This window comes from Artibeus jamaicensis, unplaced genomic scaffold (genome assembly GCF_021234435.1).
Source record: "Artibeus jamaicensis isolate MK-2021 breed Jamaican fruit bat unplaced genomic scaffold, CSHL_Jam_final contig_354, whole genome shotgun sequence".
In the NCBI taxonomy this organism is placed as follows: Eukaryota; Metazoa; Chordata; class Mammalia; order Chiroptera; family Phyllostomidae; genus Artibeus; species Artibeus jamaicensis.
The window spans coordinates 32,221,695-32,238,821 of record NW_026521803.1 but is presented as its reverse complement, the minus strand read 5'-3'; the positions used below and the strand labels follow the sequence as shown (position 1 = coordinate 32,238,821).

Sequence of the window (17,127 nt, the reverse complement as noted above, 5' to 3'; positions counted from 1 at the left end):
AGGGTCTTGCTAGTTATACAAAAGACATTTGAGTCAGTAGCATTTTCAGAATACAGTCTCCATGGACCACAAATCTCACGAAAAGTCAACGAAAAGGAGTCTTATACCTTCCTTGGGCTCTCGTGTTCTCTACTGTATTATAAACTTGAGGAGAAACTGAGCCAACACACAGTGTGTACTTTTAATACTGTGAATGCTCATGCATGTCACTCACCATCCAAACCACACCTGTGCTATGCTTCAGGCTCTGGGGGTTTCGCACATCAGAAAGTGAGTATTTTCCAACTCGACTCAGACATTTGACATCTCTTGCAGTAATAATATATGGAATTTCACATGTCTGTCTCATCTATTGTCATCAGTATGTCATCTCCAGAACACTAATTGTCACTCTTATTTAAGGTAACCAGAAAACATAAAAGAACTGAGGCTTGGGGACAGCACATTGTGCTAACAAACAGCGGAGAAAAACAAATGAGATGATGATAATGAGGATCATATACTGATATAATGATGGTTTCTTTTTTAAATCAGTGATGCCTTGAGAAGGTTATTAGAAGAAGAAGTAAAGGTGAGAATGATCTTAGAATTGCTGTTAGTAGAATCTGTGATATGAGGAGAAGTGAGACAGTGTTACAGGGAAAGGCAGATGCAGAGCCCAGTGAGGCACAGAATCTAGGAATCCACAAAAGCAGATACAAACAGCACAAACCAGAAATGAGAGAGTGGAAACCCAGTGAGGCAGGACACAGAAGCCATATATTACTAGTTAATTAATCCCAGACTAGAAACCAGGAACACTAAAGTCACGGTATGTATGTTCTAAAGCAAAGCAAACATTTTATACATATCATATAACAACTATGAGGGTGAGACATCCTTAAAGATTCTAACAAAGACTGATAAGTAGAATTAAAGCAAAATATCCATTATTATTAGTATAGAATGTCATTAACATTACCTTTGTTTAGCAGGCTGCATAGTGATTTGTTAGTGAACAAAATACTTATAAAGATTTTATTTTTAAATTTTCATTCTCGCTGACCTGATATAATTTTTACTCTAAAATATTATTCAACATATTCCTCAGCTCTGATTTTTTAAAGCCATGATATGCAAAGCTCAAATTAAGGAAAGCCATTTTAGAATATTAAATGGTTACAGTGAAAGAGAGACAAGTCTGCTCATGAAAAAAGAGTCTTTTTGGAGAGTTAAATTTTAATTACCAGGATAAACAACTAATAATAAAGGTAGAATCTGACTGCATAATGATTGTTGTTGTTCCGTTTACAGTCAGTTTAAAAGGTTAGTTTATATTTTTAGATGTGGATTAGACTAATTACTATATTTACTGCTTTCTCTTTTTAAAGTAGAACGAGGTTAAGGACCCAGGAGACCTATACATTGCATAAATTGATAAGGACAGGATAGTTTAAAGAATACAATTGAAAGCCCCAATCGAATCTTATGCACAAATAAAATTCCCATTACCGCCGCATGGAGACCAAAGTTTCTCCTTTGACAAGGACAGAATTTACATTAAGCACTCTTGGACTTTAAATCATCGTTCCCGATAGCTGGCCTCCCTGGCCTATGGCCTTAGAGAAATGGGGCACACTGAGAAAGTGTAGAGCTCATGAAGGTAAACCCCGTCTTTTAACCTTCCCCAAACCCCACACCCAAATTTCCGTGTTTTAAAAGAAAAGGCTGTAATGTGAAGACACCATCGAATTTCAATTGGAATAAAGGACCGTGCTATCACAAATCTCAGTAGCCTTTCCTAGAGTGACTGGCTGTTGTCACCAGCCAGTCACCAATCACCATGACTTCAGATCTGGCCATTTCAGGTCCAGAAGGTGGGGGTCCCTGCAAAGGGAGAGGAACCTCTCTGGATTCACTTCAGGCTTGCAAGAAATTTTACTTAACAATTAGTTGCCTACAGTTCAGGCTAAATAATTAATGTTTAAATAAGGTAGACAGGACCTTCTTGAAACAAGAAAAAGAGGAAGTGGTCTTTGTTTCTTTAATCGTTTCACTCAGAGATAAGGTGATAATAGCATTTCTACCCTCTAGACACTGCTCCCCCAGGGGGATTGTTCTTTGTTTGCTGGTTTTGCCTCACTCTGGGTTTCCAAAGTATTGAAATGATCAAATGATTGTAGATTAGATTTCTTGTCATTTTTTAAGAAAGTCCATTCATCCTACCAAAATGAGTCCACCCATAGTCACGCAACTCAGGCCTTAGGAGGCAGCTGCGTATTTCCTAAAGCAAGCAAACTCTGCAAAATCAATTTGTGAACTCATTACATAAATCCATATTAAACTATTTAGTCTACATTTAACACCATAACAAGGATAGTCAGGGTAAATTAAATGGATTTTATTTCCAGGTGGCGAACAGCCAAAGTTAGACTTTCCACTTCTAATTTTTTTCCTTGGTTGTAATCTGTGTCTGTCACAGAATGTGACAGAAAGAGGAGAGAGAAGAGGAACAACAAAAAAAAAAAGGACCACTTTTACTTTTTTGATATTTAAGTGCTAATCAGATCAGTATTTTCTGGTTCTGGGAGTGCCAGGACTTGGTGGTTGTAGTATGTGAATGTAACACCCATTAACTTACTATTCCAAAATGGAGGTACAATTTCCTTCCTTCCTCAAAGCTGGGTAAAATATGTCCAGAAAGGAGGAGTCATTTCATTAGTAGGAGAATCATTCACTTATGAATTATCAAGGAACTTGGGTGAATAACGTGACCCTATCATACTGTCCCATAAGCTTTTCATTAATGTCAGCAATGCCAGTAATTTACAGAATCCCTTGTCAGCACCCAAAGCTCCTTTTTAATTCAAATGCAAACCACTAACCATGTCTTATTCCATATTATTCTCTGAATTTATCTTTTATCTCCATGATCAGAGTTGCACTCAATTCAGACCATAAATATTTTCCTCTGAGAATATTACAAAATATTCTGCATTCATCTTTCCTTGTGCTTCAATCTATCGAATACACATAGCAATATATTGCCTTTCAGTCAGACTATTAATTTTATCTATTTCAATTACAATTTTTTACTTATATGCTTTGAGATTTTTTAAATAGTTGCTTCCTTTGCTTCATAATTTACTATATCATAGTTTAGACTCAGCATTATCAATTTGTACAAAAACTTACTTAATTTCAGGCCTCCAAATGCATAGTGGAAGCCTACCCTTGTTAGACCCTTTACCAAATTCTTGAAATGCAAAGGCAAGGAGCCTTCAATGAACTTGCAACCCAGACGCTTTCTGTCAAAATCACTCCTCCTGGTCTTCTACCTTTTGAAAGCAATGGCTTTACCATCTAATCTGTTAAATCACTAATCTAGAAATCATCCCAGATTCCTAATCCATCTGTACATATTAATAGTAATCTCCATGTTTTGCAGAACCTCTATCATAACTGCTCACTCTAATCTATGGGGTGCAGCAGATGGCCTCATTCCCTTGTGCCTGGCCTACAGATATAACTTCCTAGTTAATTTTGCTGTTTTCAGTCCCTTGTCCTGCCACTGTCAAGCCAGCTATTATCTATACTAGTTCCAGAGTTGTCTTTCTAAAACACCAATAGGAGCATGACTATCTTTTATACCCTAGCCTCGGATATCTCAACTAGCCTAGAGAAAAAGTCCAATATTTTTAGCATAGTCAAAAAATATTCTGTGATCCATCCCCTGGATAGCTCGCCCATCTTACTGAAAAGTGCATATTTCCCTGAACATATACTTTCTAGGCTTTGGGTGAAGTGTTTCCTCTACTGGCCATTTCTCTGCCCTTCTGGACAGCCTGGAAAATTCATATTCATACTTGGAAGTCCATCTCAGCTTAGCTATCACATCCTCAGTAATAAGTTCCTATAATTCCCATAGAAAGAGCTGCTTCAGCCTCCATGTGCCACCCCTGCATCTTGTATTTACTTGCTCCTGGGACGCAAACTTCCCTACTAGACTGGCAGCTTAAGCAACCACTTAGCATCTGTGTTTAGAAAACAGGAATAACTTCTGGGAAAATGCTTTATGTGAAACTATCTACATGCTTGGTATGAGGCTTTATTGTTGTTGTTACTGTTCTTGATATAAAAAGCAAAAGTATTTACCACTTCAGTCCACTGAATTTCCCTACAAGTCATGTTATCTTTTCCAAGCCAGTGGGTTAAAAGACCTAACCTATCTAATCAGAACTGGGCTCGAAAGCTCAGATTAAATGATGAGAAGGCTCATGTACGAAGAGAAAGCAGGCGGTCTGTATGTCAGAAATGGGATGTGGAATCATGAGATCCAAAGGCTTATTATGTCCAGGCCACCAATTCTATTACCTCGTGTTTCTTTCTATTCATGAAATCAAGGAGAGAAGGCAAAAGAAGGATATAAAAGAAGCTAGCTATACAGTATTTTCATTTCTTTCTTCTTCTTCATGGTTAGGAGGAACCCATTTGAAGAACTGTTTTCTCTCTTGAAATAGCCTATTCTACTTTTGTTCATTTTCATATACATATACCCAGTTGACATCTTTCAGACCTAAAGAGTATTTTATCTGATCATCAGGGAGACCTCAATGTAAATAGGCACTGGGACAGAAAAAAAGTAAGGAAATATTGGAAGCTGGCTTTTCTATTTGACTTCTCTTGCTTTATAATGACGTATGTTTTATTTTGAGCATGGATTACTTTTTTATTTGAAGTGAATTTTCTTATGTTCTACAATATATCAAACTCAGATAATATCTCAATATATAAATATGTTTTGTCTATATTGTCGGGGAAAGTTAAGAGCCTATCGATTATTGGTGGATATTGGTCAATACAAGATAACAAAGACAGCCAAGCATAGCACACATGAGGCATTTAAGTTTTCTAAGTATTGTCTTTTAAAATGAAACTGAATTTTAAGCTAAAAACCTGTGAGTAGATACTTTATATGAAAGAAAACTCTTTTTTTTTTAAATTCTATTTTTGTTATCTGGAGCTTTTTACTTAAAGCTGAGAATAAAATAAAACAATAACTGAAAGAACTTTTCAAAAACAATAGAATCCTTGTCATTCTGTATGAAGACAGGATCTACTACAACACTCCTCAAACAGAGTTAGACCAAAATGAAAAAAATATATATAACCTACCAAGCTCTGGCTGTGTTAGAATTGAAGGAATATTAATACAAAGAATTAATCTTTCTTTGAATTTCATGTACCATCTCTAATTTGCATTTACTTTCGTGAGTCTCCATTTTCTGGATATTTAATCAATACGCCATACAAGTCACTCTGTCTTAATTGTATTTGATAAGATTAATCCTGTCAAATTCATTTTCACCGACATTGTGGGCCCCTGGACAGAAGAAATTGTGTCACACTTTTAAGACTCTCAAGACGCATTCTACCACCGACTGACCCTAAGCAATGACCCCTAGAACAATGGAAATTTGGACAGAAATTATTTGGGTAGCAAATTTTAGAAATGCTAATTAATTTAAAGCTCCTCTTCTTTATCAATAACTTCCAAACATGTACCACTAGACTCCAACAAATCTGAAACATTACTCATTTATCTGACTGGGGTCCATGGAGTGGACTAATGGGAGTGGACAGTCACGTTAGGACACAAGGGGGAGACAGTAGGTGCAGGAGACAAACTGCTTGTTAGCTGTGTGTCCTTGATAACTTAGTTAACTTCCCTGTTTTCTTTATCACAAACTATGGGAAAAGTATTTGTATTCTCTTGAGAGGAATCCATTAATGTGTGATTGTGAAGCTCTGACTCAGCAGGGTGCCCACTAATGAAGATTCCACAGTGCTTTTCAAATGCAGCCTTTCACTGGCCATTTGATAGTGCATGTTATTGGATCTCTTTGAAGCACAGTCTTCTCATCTGTGAAATAAGAATAGTAATATTTTCTGGACTGGATTATCATAGAAGTAAATAGAATGGTGAATATAAATGGCATTGCACACACAGTACCTGATGCAAGATGTTTCTTAAAAAATGCTATTCTCTCTGTGCTCTCCTTTTCTTTTGTATGTATATAACTTTTCTAGATAGGACTGATTATGGCTTTGTGGACATGCTGTTTTCCATGAGTTAAAATGATGTTTATTTTCTTGTGTTTATGTTTCTCATTAGACTGAAAATGCTAAAAATACAAAAGCCTTATCACCTAAGGCGTTTTAATGGTCCCAAGGAGCAGAGAACGCTCCAAGTCATTTGTTTGGGAGCTGAAATCAAAGCAAAATCATACATTTCTAACCCCCCTGCCATGCTTTAGAATATATTGATTGTTGTGTGATCTATTTGCATCCATGTATATTGATTTCTAAAATAAAAATATTATAGAAGGTCTTTTATTGTAAATATAGATACATAGATTTAGATTTAAATTTCTTTTAAAAGTTGGGACCTATATGGCATAAAAAATTTTACTTTCTATATTTCATGACACTCTTTATTTACATATTATATGTAAATTTATATTTCATTTATCACTGTAGCATATCACATACTAGACAAATGACAGAAATTAGTGTAACCCTTAAAATTCTAAAGAATGACCATTCCTATCATATCATAATATTCTAATTTAATTTCCCAACATGGTCCCTACAAAAACCAGACAAAACCTAGAGGATGACAATGGACAACCACAAATATTTAAGTGGTATTTCCTTTGTATCTTCTAAACCAGATGCTACATCTTTGCATGAGCAGAAGAACATGACCTCCAATACAATATATTCAGCCACACTGATGTGTTCTTTTCTGTGCCTGAAAGGAAAGACAATCAAAACTTCTCACTCACTAGAAGTGAAACATCATTAGTCACGTCAGCCATATCCCAGTGCTATCCTGACTCTCTCATGTTCTCTCATAATATAGTCAAAAGGGTCCTGGACTATCCAGATATTTTACAGCATATTCCATTTGTCCATTGATCTTAATGACATAACATTAATCAAAGAAGATGAGACAAAATGGCAAGTATATGGAAGCTTCTGGTAAAACACATGCTCCGTAGGTGGAAGACAGACCCTATGAAGATACAGTGGCTCATAACATCAGTGAAGATTTTAGGGGCACCGTGGTTTGGGGCATGGCAAGACACATCCTTATAAGTATGGACAACTTATTGCATCTGATACCTCCAGATGCTAAGATAGGATCAAAATGCCTCTTAGGCATTTGGGTTCTGTAGGCAGCACATTCTTCTCTGACCTATGTACCAGGTAACGTAAAAGGTCATCACCTTTGAGTGGGGTGCTTGGAGGAGAAATAGGTATTGTAGTAGGTTTCAGCTATATTTTTTAAAGTATTTATTTATGTTAAAAGAGATGGGAAGAAAAAAGAGAGGGAGAAAAACTGATTCATAGCCTTTTGTATGCACCCCAACTGGAGACTGGGCCATAACCCAGGCATATACCCTGACTAGGAATTGAACTGGCAAACTTGCACTTTGTGGGACCATGCCCAACCACCTGAGCCACACTGGTCACAGTGATTCAGGCTATATTGCAAGTGGCTCTGCAGCTTGGGTATACAACCTCATAGACTCGGAGGTATTGGTGAGAGAAAAATTATAGATCTGTGTGAAAATTATGGCAGGCCCCAATGGAGAAATCACAACACAAACCCTTAAGGTTTTGTTGCAAAGTCATGCCTTCTACAGCAGAGAGTTATGTACCATTAATACAATAGATTCTGGCAGAATACAGGGGCTTATTGGAGTAAGAATACAAAAACATGGGAAAATCAACTGATCAAGTGGCTAGAATTGCTTACCATGATCTGGATCCTCTAAGACACATTAAGTCAAAAGTTTGGGGGACACCATCACCCACCAACTCACAGTAAGACAAAACTGATCTATTTGGCATCAGGCACAACAAGCATGAACACTGGGCATCGTACAAGTGGCCCTGACCCCATGTTTTCAATCATTGTTGTACAAGTAACTCCCCCACCCAACTCACACTTATGAACAACTGACTGAGGAGTAAACACACCAAGCTTTGTCACCTTGGTATGTAGATGGCCTCAAAATAAATGGCTGCTACACTATAGCCTGACTTAGAAATAGCTCTGAAAGAGAGCAATAAGAGAGCTTTTCCCACTAGGCAGAGTGTTGGATACACCATGCAATCTACCCTAAATAAAAAGAGAAATAATCCAATATGAGAGAGAGAAAGAAAAAGAGAGAGACTGACTATGAGCAAAGTCAGGTGGCCTGATGATAGACCAGGAGTCTGGAGGGAGAGTAATTGGAAGATCAGGAGCAAGTAAGTTTGGAGAAGAAGAATAAGGATGGGCCTCTGGGACTGAATCCCAAGTGTCAAGATCATTAAATCATGTCTAACCCCCAGATTACATCCTTTATAAAAGAGGCAGTTAAAAAATCAACTAGATGGAACAATACAGCCAGTTGAAATCAGCCAGCCTCCAGTGGGGACAAAAAAGGTGTGAGAATGAAGAGGTTACCACAGCAAGGATGGAATCTATGCATTGCCCAACAGCATGGACTCAAACCCAGCCAAGCTGCTGCTCCTTATCAGCAGTTACTGCTACTGTCATATGGCCAATCTACTAGCAACAGAGACCATAGCTAAGCCGCAATAAAGCAACATTTCTTGAGGACAGCAACTAGCGTCTTGGTAGCATGTTGTTTATACTGGACTCCTTTTACTTGAGAAACAGCAGAAATTCATTTAGATTAGAATATACACATATTCAACTTTTCCTATACTCAGGGCACCAGATCCCAGTATTATCTGACAGCTCACAAAGTATCTGAGTCACCAACATGCAATTTTTTATAACATTGCAAAAGATCACTTTACAACAAGGAGGTATGGGCATGAATCCATGACCATGGGATCCATTGATCCTGTCACATGTCCACCACTGAGAAGCTGCTGACTTGATACAGAATGACAACAGCCTCAAAGCAGCAATTGAGGAATGATTAGAGATAATATCCTAAAACAGATAAAGCATCCTCCTCTAAGGTACAAAATATGCTCCAAATCAGTGGTGCCATATCCACAACAGGTGGAGTAAATGTATATAAGAGATTGAAGTAGGAGTGGTCCTGCTTGTCATCACTCCTAGCGACCCAGCTGGGGAACCCATGCTTCTCCTCCCTGCAACTCTACTTGTTGTGGACTGAGAAGTCTCAGTTCTAAGAGGAGGAATGCTTTCATCACTAAACTCTGACCTATCACTGCTGCCTGGTCTTTTCAGGCTTGTTCTGCCAAAATAATAGCATGCAAAGCCAGACAAATTACCCAGGTCATCTGGAGGAGGTGGGAAACAGGGAAGACTATGATTGGCTCCCAGGTGATCTACTGGAGCATCTCTTGGTACTCTTTCCCAATTTTGATGGAAAATGGAGTAGTACAGTTTCTATGACCTTCAGAGGGATAGGACTTAGAATCATCCACCCAATAAGCCACATAGACCAGCAGAGATGCTAGCTTAGGTTGAGAGGAAGCCATAACAAGCGGTAGGAGGGAAACAAGGAGTATCATTTCTAGCTTTGAGATCAGTTGCAGTTACACTGGTGGAACTGTAGCTCATCTCATAAACTTCTTTTTTTTTTCCCCAGAGGAAAAGACCCCCCTGTATCCTGATATAGCTATTTCTTAACTATATTACACAAAGCAAACAGATTTGCTTTGAGTGGCTAAGGGGAAGACCACAGTGGACAGACTAGTGTACCATCCAGATGCTCCTTTCAGGACTGTAGTATTCATCTCTTCACCTGGAGGTGTGACAGTGGTTGGTGGCTCCATCTCGAGCCTGAGGAGCTAAACCAACTTCAAAGCTTCCTGTGAGATCATCAGAGGTCTTTGCTGTGCATTGTAATTCATCCCTTCCAACTGTGTACCCCAGTGCCATTTCATTGTAGCTCTATCAATGCTGATATTATCACTTTGATAATCAGTTTTAAAATATATTTATACAAGTTTAGCTTTAAATTATATGTACCTCCACTAATCTTTACTGATTCTTTAACATTCTCTAGTAACAATATAATAGAAGTATATATGTATATTTTATGTGTGTGTGATATATGTATATAAACACACACATATTATCAAAGGTTGATTTCTAGGTTTAAAGATAAAAGTGTAATACATGCAGAACTGGCTTCAGTGCAATAACCAAGATTATTCTTCTCCACTTCCCTACTTTACATTTAAAAATATATATGTAAAGTAACACTCTCTGATGTGCTTACCACCAAGTTTGATGTGATCAATATGTATGAATCTATCAAGTTTTTCATATCAGATGAATTTATAGTTATTATGGTTTCAGGATATTTCATATTACTGTAGAATTCATTTCTAATTTCAAAGTCTGCCAGACTGTCATAGCCAATGATTAGTACTGAGCCAGCTTCCTACTTGTAGCACATGCTGAACAAAGGACAAAGTGAATGACAAGCCTTTATTTGCTGAGAAGTCTCTGCTAACTTTAAACTGAAATGAGTAAATCATTAAACTGATACTGTAAACCTTGCAAACCTTGGTACTAGCAGCCATTTTGAAACAAACCTACCCGTAATCTTGTCCACTGGGCTAAAAACCCTAAACTTTGAATGGGTAATATCATTGAAATGTTTGTTTATTAATTTTTTTCATGGAAGATTGAAAAATATGCTAGAAATATGTTATTGTCCTACCATCCCAATAAATGCCTGCTATTTTTCTTGAGACCAAACAAACAAACAAACAAACCCAACAGAAGACTTTGTAATTGCTAACATTTGTGTAGCAATTTACAACCTACAAATCCCTTCTGCATGTATTTATTGCACTAAATCTTGAAGACAATTATCTATTGCATTTTATAGCTGAGGAAATGGAGATTTGAAAAGGCTGGGTACCATTGTCTAAGATTCTGTTCATAAATATATTCTCAGTTCCAATATGCTTTTAAATCTATATAGGTAAACTAGAGAAGGACATAGAGATTAGATGTGTCCACATCTCATATACTAGGTAAATATTATATGGCAAAAGAACAAATGACTGATTTGGGCAAAACTTGGGCTGTCATTGACCCCTTAGGGAAAGAGTTACTCTGAGTGTCAACATTTCTCTTAAGGGAAAGGAGACTTTGAAGTAGAAAATAAAAGATCACAGACTGCCTCTCTGTTATTTTTATCTTTACCTTGACAAGCAGAAATAATTTTTCAGTGGATTGAATAAAGTCATAGCCATACATATTGAAGTTAATAACCACCTTAAATAAATTGGTTTTGCACCCTGCTAGCTATAGTTAATTCCTAGGACTTACAAGGGAAAACATTTTTGGAAAACTTAGAGATAGAATATCCCCACAGTGGAGGTATGTTCCCAAAATACCAAGTTGCACTTTTATTCATTTAGACTCAATGATGGAACTCTATAGATACTTTTTTAGTTTCAATGGGCATCTCAATTTGTGTGACTGATTTTCTAGTTTGGATGTATCAATATACTGGTCTAGTACATGGAACTTATTCTTCTTAATAATTTATAGAACTACATGAACAATTTGATTCCACACTAAATATATTTGACCATTTAAATCTTAGTAATTCTTCTCTTCTTAAGAGACAGAAATTCAACTTAATTGGCCACCAGTGAGTGAGACCAGATTAAGAGGTATATCCCTTTAGCTTTAGTTTCATTATATTTTATAGTCGTTTACATGCTATTGTGCTGACAAATCAAACCCTAACAGATCTTAAAGTGTTAAGACCAATTGTACAATTTTTCACTCTTTTACACAATTCCACTGAAGCTACCATGATAAAAGTCAACATCTAGTATGAAATACTATAATTAGTTTCAGTTAATATACAATTATATGGATGTGCATAAAAATATTCCTCTTGTCCATTTGGATTTCAAGGTATTCTTCTCATACTGATAGGGAACAAGTTACAAAAACAAATGCAAATGACTTCTGATTTTATGCCTTAATGTTCATGCCCAGACTTAAATACATTAGCTAATTTTAGGCTCTGTGATATACAGCCTTAATAAAATGTTTAAAATTCAATATCATTTTTAATAAGTGATCTTTTCCATGTGAAGACAGCTCACATTTTGCTAAATGCCTAACCAATATACTCATATTTCCCCTCCTACAGTGGGAAACCGTACTTTGTTACAATGTTGAAAAAAAATTTCAAAACCATCATTAGAAAATATCCAATATCAATGTAAGACACATACTCTATATTTATTCTATAGAAAGCATGATATGGTATCTTGCACAAAGCAAGCTACATTTAGGAAACATTTATAATGGAATCTCTTCACTTGTAATCATACAGCCTTTTGTGTATAGTAGATATGAAGGACATATTTCTTTGCATGATAACTTCATTCTACCTTTGTCCATTTCTGTCATTAAATTTGAAACACTCTAGAATACAAATGCCACGATCATAGCTGCATTCCCAGTTCACTGTTCCTTAACTTTCCGGCCCAACAATTAGGTATTTCTGCCCCTCTTCCATGGTGGACCACAGCCAAGAAACTGAATGGTACTCAGCAGCTCAAACCAGGAGAACTAACTCAGATAACTGACACCTTTTATCTACTGATATTTGTCATCTTGCTCCTTACTCTCCTACTCCTCGGCGACAGAAAACTGCCAACTCCTCCCCCACAACTTCAGCTACCAGAGAGTCTTCTCAATTCAATTATCACCCATCCAAAATTTCATTTCCTGAATGATGATTCAAGGGTAATTAATTCATTAGCCTCTGATATGTCAACTAAGTTCTAACTTACTGCTTACCTGGCTTGCAAATTTGTCTACTGAAACTTCTTATTCTTGTGACAACTAACACATTGATTCGTGTCATTTTTTGACTATGCTATTGACTGACTGGTGGACTTGGAGCTATAGTTAATTCCTTTTATTTGGAAAGAGGATTCCTTAGCCCAGTAGTCCCCAGTCTTTTTGGCACCAGGGACCAGTTTCATGGAAGACAATTTTTCCATGGACCGGGGTGGGGGGTATAGTTTCAAGATGATTCAAGCACATTACATTCAAGTTCACCTGCTGTGTGGCCTGGTTCCTAACAGGGGCCTAGATGTTGGGGACACTTGTCTTAACCAATGACCCTCTGCATAAAACTAAATAGATAAAATAAAACAAACAGTACAATTTTCCCTCTGTTCTGACAAGAGATTAATAAACAATACAAGTGATATAAATCAGTTAGACTATTTTGCATTCATCACCATTTACATAATATAGCCAAGTATATTTGGTATGGATGCAAAGTCTTCTTAAATGCTCTAGAGGTCATTGTCTGTGTGTGCAGGTGTGTATGTGTTAGGCATATACAGACAGACAGTAGCAGTCTGAAACTGTACATAGTGTTACAGTGTTAGAGGTACACACTATTGATAGAACTTCCTATAGTATCATACTCTTTAAAATGCCACTGAGCTTCTTTATCTTTATCCAGAGGGAACTAGGTATATATCTCACATGTTACAATGTACACATTTCAAAATTTTTCCTGAACCAATTTTTGAAGAGAAAAATAAGTCCCTAAGAATTTAACTTAGTAGATTATCTTAAGCCCCTAAATCACTAATTGCTAAAGAGACACTAGGTCTCTTACATATAAAGGATTTTGTCGAAACTTCATTAGGCTTTTGTAAGTATGCCTGACACTGGCCCCAGGTTCCACACGGTCACTGTATGACCTTCAGCAGGAAGCAGACTACAAGGGGTGCCAAGAGGAGCTCAGCTGCAAGCCTGCGGACCAGCCCGACCTGAAGAGCTGGGTAACGCAGGCCCACGATATGCCTCCAAACAAATGGTGGCTGTTGAGTGTTAAAACTTAAACAGAAAGGGCTATGTCCATCCCACCACCGTTAGCCTCAGTACTAAATTCACATCATAGCTCGCCTCTCCACCATCTGCACACGCAGCACCTCTGAGGAATTGGGGAGGTGTTATTTGAAGAGCCAATTCAATAAGCCAGGGGAAAGCAATCCATCATTTATAAGGGGGGGGGGGGGCATGTGAGACAATTGCCATGGTGTCTGTCATGCTTTTGGATTTTTCTCTTTATTTTCTTTTACTTTCACTCTAACCTAATGCCAAGTATAATACACACTGACCAAGAGTGTAGAATCTACTGACAACACTTTTCCATACAGATAGGAGAAGAATGAATTATCAAGATTCCCTGAGGCTTATCCTAGTGAGGAAGTAAACAATTTTTCTGCCCAGGGGAGCCTTGCTCTTTTCTGGTTGCGTAGACCAAATGAATCAGGGCCCAAGTGGAACATAAGATACTGCTACTAAAGGCTACCTGTTGGGAATGTGTAAATGAACTTGAATACTATAATTGGTTTATTGAATAACCTGAAGTAGTGGAATATGATGAGGAAACAGTTTTATTCCTTCCTAGCATCCACTTTCAAAGACACTCTGCCAGATCTATTTCTTACCTCTGATAGCAACTTGGGACACACACACGTGAGATCTAAATCAAACATCAACTAATGTTCCACTTACAGTTTCTTCCCATGACCCAGAGAAGGGCAGAGGTCAGAAATGTGGGAGGAACAGTGGGACTGTCACCTGTCTTTTCAGTCTCTTAGGTCTATTCCTCCCTCCACCCACTCTGTTTATGACTTTCCCAGGGTCAGAGAAGAGACGGTAGATTTAGAGTCAAGAGACAAAGGCTGTTTTTCTCAACTTGCGCTCTTAAAAGTCGACAGTCGTGGAAGGTTTCTGTATGGCTCTCTTTAGTGGGGCAGCTCACCTCCACCTGACGAACCCCTCCCTGAATTGTTTCTGAAAAAGGCCAGGTACAGTCTGGCTGACCTTAGACACCTCTTCCCCAATCCAGCTCTGCCCCAGAAAATGACCCTCCTTTCTTCTGGTTGGATCTGGCTCCTTCCAGTAGGACTTCAGCCCTGCCTTCCTCCTGTGAAACTCACACCTTTTCCTTCCCCAAGGTGAAAACAGAGCTTTTTCCATTTTCTTTCCCTGGCACTGTGGGCAGCTCCAGATAGTTTTCAGTTCAAATAAGCTGTCATTTCTCATTTCTGTAAGCAATCCTAGTAAACACACACACACACACACACACACACACACACACATGCACACTTTCTGTTCAAGGGGCTTTTAGTGTCTCCACAACTTGACTTGTAGGGGAAAAAATACCTGGACATTCTCTGATCCTATGAATTCCAGCACTTCGGAGAATCCTCCATCCTCATGGGCTGTTGACCCTAAGAGGATCCCTGGGACTCTGGTCAGTTTCAACAAATCCTAAAAGAATGCATCTTGTACTTTTTTTTAGAAAGATTGGATTACTTACCTTGCATTTTCCCCAGCTTTATGGCCATAGCCGAACATCATGTTCACTAGAATTCTCTTGTTCTGTGCCTTGACTAGCAGCCGGTATTAGCATAAATGTGGCCCTATTGTCATTGCTAATGAGATAACCCAAGGTTTTTAAACCAGGACACACAATAGAGACCTTGAGTTTAGGATTCCTTTTTTCCTACTTATCCATTACTGTTTCAGCAGAAGAGAATGTACTCAGTCACACAAATGAAGTCACACTTACACTTAAAGCACATTAAGTGGAGGGGAAAGCAGTCCATCAGAGAATTGGTGATCTCAAACAGAAGTTAATTATCCCTTTTCATCCCTAGATAGCTCCTTTACTCATATGGGACTATTGCTTTTTTGTTTCAATGAAAAAAGAAAGAGAAAGTGATCATTGTGAGCATTATGAAAGTCTGAGATTCTTCAGATAACTGACTAGAGATGCACAGAATATAATGCCTTGAGAGCCACTTAAATGATTGAAGCCAGAGAAAGAGTATGTCTCATAGATTTCAGCTACTTTCTCCTAAACTTACTGCAGGAGAAGATTAAGACCAAAATGAGTCATATGAACAGCAAGGAAATTAAACTAAAAGACTTGAAATTAACATAATTAATAAATGATATGAAAACTTCTTATAGAAAATACTGATATCTTGAAGTGTTTAAATCTATATAACCAAGATTTCGGTCCCTTCTTTTAAAAAGAAGAATAAATATTTTGACCTTCTTTAGTGCTACAATGTTTTGAAGCAGGTAGCAAGTTTTTCTTTAATCTTTTCATTTGTTTTGTTTTGCTTTCCTGATAGGAACTGTATTGTTCTGAGGATAGTACATGGCATATCTAACAGAGATTTATGCTAGTTTCGAATACACTACCATATTAAACCTTCAAAGGACTGTAGAATAAAATTAAAATTTTATCAATTATAGAAAAAAGGACAATTTATCAAAATGTGTTTTAAAAAAGGAAAAATATTTGTATGTTCAAGGGATTATTTCTGTTTTTCTACCAACTTCTACTGATTCAAGACTATATACAAGTATATGTACATGTGTATAAATATATATATTCATAAAATGTGTGTGTATATACATACACATAAACATATAATGATATAAAACACAGGAAAAAATGAAGAGATGACTATATCTTATGAGGTGGATATATATATATAATTTGCTAAAAAAATATACCATCAATACACAAATTTGAAATTTGATTAACTAAGTAACTAAATAATTCCAAGCTGACTTGGAGAGCTAGGGAAACAGCACAGATTTTACAAGAGATCATGAATAACTGTGAGTGCAGGCCCCAGAGCACAGTTGACCTCATCTTACCGGGCTTGGGGACGATGAGCTGTACACTGGTCTGGGCATTTCCAGCCTCGTTCTCAGCAACGCACTGATAAAAGCCTTCATCCGACTTCACCACTCCAAGGATGCGTAAGTTGCTTCCTCCCTAGAGAAAAGAAAAGGCAAAAGTGAAATATTTTAAGAAGCAACAAAACTCAAAGTGACAAAATGAACATAAACAAATGTTAATGAAACTTCACAGAGGAAATAGTAAGGGAAACCGTGAGCATTCCCAGGCTCACAGATATGTCCTGTGTCACCTGAGAAAGTCATAGATTCCCAATACTGTGCTAAATTCAAGAGCATTGAATTAACCTAGTTCGGCATGAAAAATAGACTCCCCAAAACACACATCGTCCTCACTGTCTAAATGAGCA

At 37.5% G+C, this 17,127-nt stretch overlaps 1 protein-coding gene across 1 annotated transcript in view; it reads right to left on the bottom strand.

The window, feature by feature from the left end:
- DCC (DCC netrin 1 receptor) overlaps positions 1–17,127 on the bottom strand; it is a 687,608-nt gene that overhangs the window by 385,625 nt on the left and 284,856 nt on the right. The window contains exon 13 of the mRNA XM_053664328.1: positions 16,736–16,856. Coding sequence (XP_053520303.1) covers positions 16,736–16,856 — 121 coding nt within the window. The remainder of the gene's footprint in view (positions 1–16,735; positions 16,857–17,127) is intronic.